Source organism: Pituophis catenifer, unplaced genomic scaffold (assembly GCF_029215685.1).
Source record: "Pituophis catenifer annectens isolate HBS135680 unplaced genomic scaffold, rPitCat1.0.hap2 SCAF_2, whole genome shotgun sequence".
NCBI classification, from domain to species: Eukaryota; Metazoa; Chordata; class Lepidosauria; order Squamata; family Colubridae; genus Pituophis; species Pituophis catenifer.
Genome location: NW_027256882.1, coordinates 88,775,154 through 88,781,302, shown reverse-complemented (window position 1 = coordinate 88,781,302; position 6,149 = coordinate 88,775,154). Strand labels below are relative to the sequence as shown.

Here is a 6,149-nt window from a genome sequence, read left to right as displayed (position 1 = left end):
TACAACGCAGTATCCCCTCTGCCCTCCTGCGGGGAACGGCGGAACAAACGAAGCTTTACCAAGAACGGAAAGGTCAGCGTTGCATGCCGGGAGCCCAAAAGTAAATAAATAAAGAGAGTTCCGCGCGTTGCATTCTGGGAGCCCAGAGCCGGGGGAGGGTTCGGCAGGCGCGGGGCACGCCGGGATGAATCGGAGCCTGCCGCGGGGCACGCCGGGAACAGGGCGGGCAGTGTTTCGGGGGGCCCAGAGGGAGAGCTGTCGCTGACTCGCTCGGTGTCTCTGGAGGCTGTTGAGGTCGAGAACCGCGGCGGAGGCGGCTTCTGCCCAGTAGGGATGGCAGACGCGACGGCCTCCCCGGTGGGGAAGCGACTCCTGCTGTTGCTGGTAGCAGGTCCGGGCGAGGGAGAAGCGGCGGGTTCGGAGCCTGGGCCTGCTCTGCCCTCCCGGGCCTGGAGGAGCGGGACCGTGCGGGCTATGAGCGGGGCCGTCCCTCAGGATCTAGCGGTAAGAGCCCTCGGGCGGGCAGGGCGTCCGGGCTCGTCCCCTTGGCGGGCTCGTGTTCCCCCTGGGCTCCGTCGTGTCCCCGGGGAGGAAGGGATGGCGGAGGAGCTGCCCCCCCTTTTTTGGGGGGGGGGGAAGATCAGGAGGAAGCGTCTCTCTTCGTTTTCTTCGCCTTTGCGCGAAATAACCCGGGATCCCTTCCTTATGTGGAAGCCGTAGGTTCTGGCGTAAGGCCGCTCTTGGGCCACCGATCTCGAATTTCAGGTGCTGCGTTTACGGCAGTCCTTGGGTGGTTGTTTTTTTTTTTTTTTTTCTCTCCCTCTCGGCGAAAAATCGCGTTCGGATCCCCAAATCCTGAGCTGAAAATGCGAGGATCCGTTTGTTAAGCGAACATCGCTTATTAAAGAATATTCGCAATAGTTTGTTTGGCTGGTAGGTTTGCAAATTCCTTTGGAAAACGGTGGCACCGTTTAGCTGCAGTGTGTTTGGAGTACGATGTTGTTGTTTTTAAATCACACTTTTCTAATTTAGTTGGATCTTTTAGACTTGGGTCATTTTTAAGGTGGTTTTTTTTTTTTTGCCACTTAAGTATACTTTGCTAAGTCTCCAGAATTATGGGAAATTGCATCTGGGATAATGGGGGGGTGGCCGGGGTTAATCAAAATATTTTGATGGAATTCTTCACCTGCAGACCTCACATGTGAAACTATTGGGGGGGGGACATGTAGGGCTTGTATCTGTTTTTCTGGTTATGGGATACATACATAAATTGACTTTAATTGTTAAATGCAAGACATAGTTTCGATTTCATCCTCAAATGACATATTTAATTTCTGGAGATCTTGGTGCTCTCTGAATTTGGTTATTTGCTTGCAGACATTTCTTTACCCAACTAGGTAACATCAGTGCTAGTGAGTGCCCTGGCAGTGTTGGTGGGGGGGTGTTGGTGTGACACTACCAAGTTTCTCCTTGGTAGTGTCTTGATTAGGGTATTGTTTTCTTTTTGTCTGATGTTAATCCCTCCTTATCTGGGTATTGGCTGCTGGAGAGGAAGTGTTCTGGTCTTTTTGTTTCCTTACTTTTTTATTGTCTTTTTTGAATGGTGTGCAAATGTGGTTTATCTCTGTGTGTCTATTGAAGAAGGAAACAAAAAGATCAGAATAACTCTTCTCCAGCAACCAATACCCAGAGAAGGTGGGATTGATACCTGACAATCAAGCAGAAAATAAAATAATAAATGAATCACTAAAGAGAAAATCATATCCCCATCAACACTGGCAGGGGAATTGCTATATATAATCAGGAAACAAACTCGTCTATAGCACTGATGATATTACCTAGTTGGGTAATGAAATATCTGCAAGCAAATAAATGACCAAACTCATAGAGCACCAAGAACTCCACAGTTGATCCCTGAGCTACATATATTCTTTTTTTGTATTTAATCTGACATAGGTAAATTCAAGTAGAATTTGGATATGAACCAAAATTCCAATTTACATATTTGACATCAACATTTTTCCATAAAGTAGTCTCAGCCATTTATTACAGCAGTTGAGCTCTCTACTCTGCTTTATACCCATTGGCATAGTCGCACAACACAGTAGTTTAAACAAAGATGCATGGAGTTGTTTCTGAGTCAGCATGCTGTTTTCTTAGTGTAGTGTGTGTAAAACAGTCCATCATCTAAAGAAAAATTTATGGATTTTTGGAGCAAAGTTATATGAACCCAGAAGCTTTGTTTTGTTTTATCATCTGCTTGATACTCTGAGACACACACACCCCTTCATGATTTAACTTGCTTCCAAAATTTTTCAACAGTATTGGGTACATCACAATATGTCCTTGCTTGACCTTAGCAGTTTCCTCGTTGACTATTTTTCAAAGGACGTTTAGGTACATTAAAAAGAAATGCAAGCTTCAGTAGACCTACCCAACTTATTTTACCTTTCAAGAAAGAACTATGATTGAGTGATTGAAAATTAGAACTTGTTTCAAAAGATTTATAAAAATGTGTAGGTAAGTAAAAGAAAAATAAGAAAATAACAGAGTAGTTGGGGAACTTTAGAGGTTTTTGTGATACTGAAGCATTAGGTTGAAGTTTTTTAAAAATAGTCAGAAAAAAATCACAAAGAACTATGTAGCAATTCTTCTCTGCACCTCTATATTTATATTTATTATTACTAATAATGTAGTTATTGGAGAGAATATATTACAGAATTGGTAGTTGGTGTCAGAGTTTATACATTGTATCAACCATTGTTTGTTTTAATAATTAGCCTATATATTGGATAATTTAACTGGATTTGCTCATAACTCTAAGCCATAAGCAAATATATGTTTTAGCTTATCATATCATATGATTACAGATGTCTCTCAATTACTAACTGTGGAATTATTTATTTATTTATTTATTTATTTATTTATTTATTTATTTATTTATTTAAATTTTTATACCGCCCCCTCTCCCAAAGGACTCGGGGCGGTGAACAGCCAAAATTAAAAAACATACAATATAAACATTAAAATACTATAAAACAAAATTAAATTTATTGGCTTCCCCCAATTTAAAACCCCTTATCCATAAAATTCACAAATTAAAAATTTTTTAACCCAGCCCGGCTTGCTGAAATAAAAAAGTCTTCAGGGCCCGGCGGAAGGTCCGGAGGTCCGGGATCAGTCGTATCCCTGGGGGTAGCTCATTCCAGAGGGTGGGTGTCCCCACAGAGAAGGCTCTTCCCCGGGGGGTCACCAGCCGATATTGCCTGACCGACGGCACCCTGAGGAGGCCCTCTCTGTGGGAGCGTATTGGCCGGTGGGAGGTTATCGGTGGCAGAAGGTGGTCTCGTAAATAACCGGGCCCTAAGCCATGGAGCACTTTGAAGATGAGAACCAATACCTTGAAGCGCACCCGGAAGACCACTGGAAACCAATGCAGCTCGCGCAGGAGAGGTGTCACGTGGGAGTGCCATGTCGCCCCCATAAGTACCCACATGGCTACATTCTGCACCAGTTGGAGCCTCCGAGTGCTCAAGGGGAGCCCCATGAAGAGAGCATTTCCGTATAGAATTATACTGTAGTTGACATTTTTCATGATGGATAATGAAGAAATGGTAGATGGAATAATGCCATTTGATTTGGCTTTTTACTATGGACATGTAATCTGGGAATTTTAAAAAAGTAAATTGACTTAATTATCCAGATCAAGTCATATTTTTGAAATGGATATTGAAGATCTGTAGAAAATGTTTACAATGTAAATGACAGAGGACTAGAATTAGAGTATATAAATGACTAGAATAAATTTTATAATAAAATATTCTGGACTGAAGTATACTGTAGAAATGAATTGCAAATAAGTGCACAGGGAGTATTTTGGGAAGCTAAAATAGTTTTACTGGCTTGTATGAAGATTGAGCAAGGCTGAAATGGAAAAATCTTAAAAGGATTGTGACATATCTGTGATTATTCTTTATGATCCAAAGACTGGAAAGTTAGTTTGTCTCTTTACTTTTTTATGATTTAGCTTCCTAATGTTGGATTCCCATGAGAGACACAGCAACTTAAACATTTTCTCAATATGTAATGATTGTAGAAAATAAAAGCACATTCAGAAAGCAGCAAACTTCCACAATATGTATGTAGAATGTTTAAAATGTGTTAGGATTGTTATACCTTAGGAAGGTGTAACAAAAATATAAACTATGGGTTAAATGGCATTAAAAATCCAGTTGAGTAATTATTGAAGGAAAATGCAGTAAATGGGACTTTTTAATTTAGACAAATGATTATTGAAAATGACAGGAATCCATGATTATTAAAAATCATGTGCGAGGTGAAAGCATTTAATGTAAAAGTTTCTATTACACCTTGTGTTGGGGAAATTCAAATGACAAAAATTCAGAGATGTTGAGGCAGAGGATTTGTTTTGGGGTTGAATCGTCTATCAGAAGACTGTTAAATTAGAAACTAATCTCAGTGCAGCTGTTCTTTTTATTATCACTTTGTACTTACAAAGCTAGTATGACAATAACAGTTATGCTTATAGATCAGTTCCTTTCCATTTTGACTGTCATGTTATGAACTGAAGAATTTTCTTTCGAGAGATTCATGTTTTTTAAATACTATGCCTGATCACCTTTACTTCCAGTTGATTATAAAATATAAATAGTTTAAAATGATTCATTGATTTTGGTGGTTGATTTATTTTCTTTAAAGTATTGACATACAGAGTGTTTTAGAGTGAGTTCATGAATTATCTAACATAATTTTGTACTGAAATAGTATCAGTTTGTAGAAAAAAGCTTAATACACTGCTTTGGAAAGTCATAGATACTTTGTACAATAATATGTTGGAGCTTTATTATTAAACAAGTAGATAGTTGCTTATATTATGTTGGCTTGCCCAGAATACATGGATAGAAATATAGTAATAAATGGCTAAGTTATATTTCCTAATTTAGTTATTATTGAAATTCATTATTATTCATTAGAGTTTATCTCAATTACCTTGATTATTTAAAATTTATATTACCATGTAGAATATTTAACTATCCTAGCTCCGTTTAAATAAATAAATAATATTTAACCCTTAACTTTTTAGCTAAATGCAAATTTGTGTATTGTAAGTTTCATTATTAAGTAGTGTATATATACAAAAACTGCTTTTACACTTTGGCCTAAAGAAGCTGCAGGTTCTCCAGCAGGTCTCCTAAAGCTGTTCTTGAGTAAGATATGAACATCAGTGCTAACTATTCTATAGAATAGCTAATTATATTTTATACTTAATTCCATTTGTAATCTCATTCTCACTTTTTAAGTGAAGGGATTTATCCAGTTAGCTGCAGTTTTTATTAGTAAAACAAGAACTTTAAGACCATCCACAGACCTTGTTTCAAATACTTCTATTTTCAGTTGTACCTCTGGAATGCTGCTTCAGCCTAAATGTCTATGGAGATTTTCAGTCATCCAGGTCATGGTTGTCCCAAAGGTGCTTTTTTTCAAGAGGCAACTGGACTTTCTGGTTTTTCCTTGAAGACCTTTTGCTTCTCATCCAAGAAATGGATGGGCCTGGTGGCTCAGCAGACTAAAAGCATTGTGATTAACACTAGCTGTCTGCAATTACTGTAAGTTTGAATCTCACCAGGCTCAAGGTTGACTCAGCCTTCCATCCTTTCTAAGGTAGGTAAAATGAGGAGCCAGTTTGTGGGGGAAATAAGCTGACTTTGTATAAATATACAAAAGTATGAAGGCTATTGCTTAACACATTGTAAGCTGCCCTGAGTCTCCGGAGAAGGGTGGCATATAAATCAAATTAAAAAAAAAAAATTAAAAAAAAATCGTTTCGCTTCTTATCCAAGAAGCTTCTTCAGAAAGTCCAGTTGCCTCTTGAAAAAAGTACCTTTGGAACTGTTTCAGCCTAGTGTTGTCTTTTTTTACCTCAGACTAAGACTTTTCTGTTCTTCAAGGCTTTTGAAATATTTATATTTGATTGATTCAGAATAAATTATTTCATATTGTTAAGTTCTATTCTTGCAGGGGAAGGGATTATTGATGTGTGTTTTTGAATCAATCATGATTTCTAGTGACTTCATGTGCAGTTTACTTGTTTTTCTGGCAACATTTTTAGTAGTGGTTTGCCTGTGCTT

General features: G+C 38.8%; 1 protein-coding gene across 4 annotated transcripts in view; it reads left to right on the top strand.

Annotated features, from left to right (window-relative positions):
* Positions 1-284: 284 nt before the first annotated feature.
* Positions 285-6,149, top strand: part of KDM3B (lysine demethylase 3B) — a 47,818-nt gene continuing 41,953 nt past the window's right edge. For all 4 annotated transcript variants that reach the window (XM_070937128.1, XM_070937126.1, XM_070937127.1 and 1 more), the window contains exon 1: positions 285-504. In XM_070937128.1, the coding sequence (XP_070793229.1) occupies positions 334-504 (171 nt within the window). In that variant the 5' untranslated portion in view covers positions 285-333. The remainder of the gene's footprint in view (positions 505-6,149) is intronic.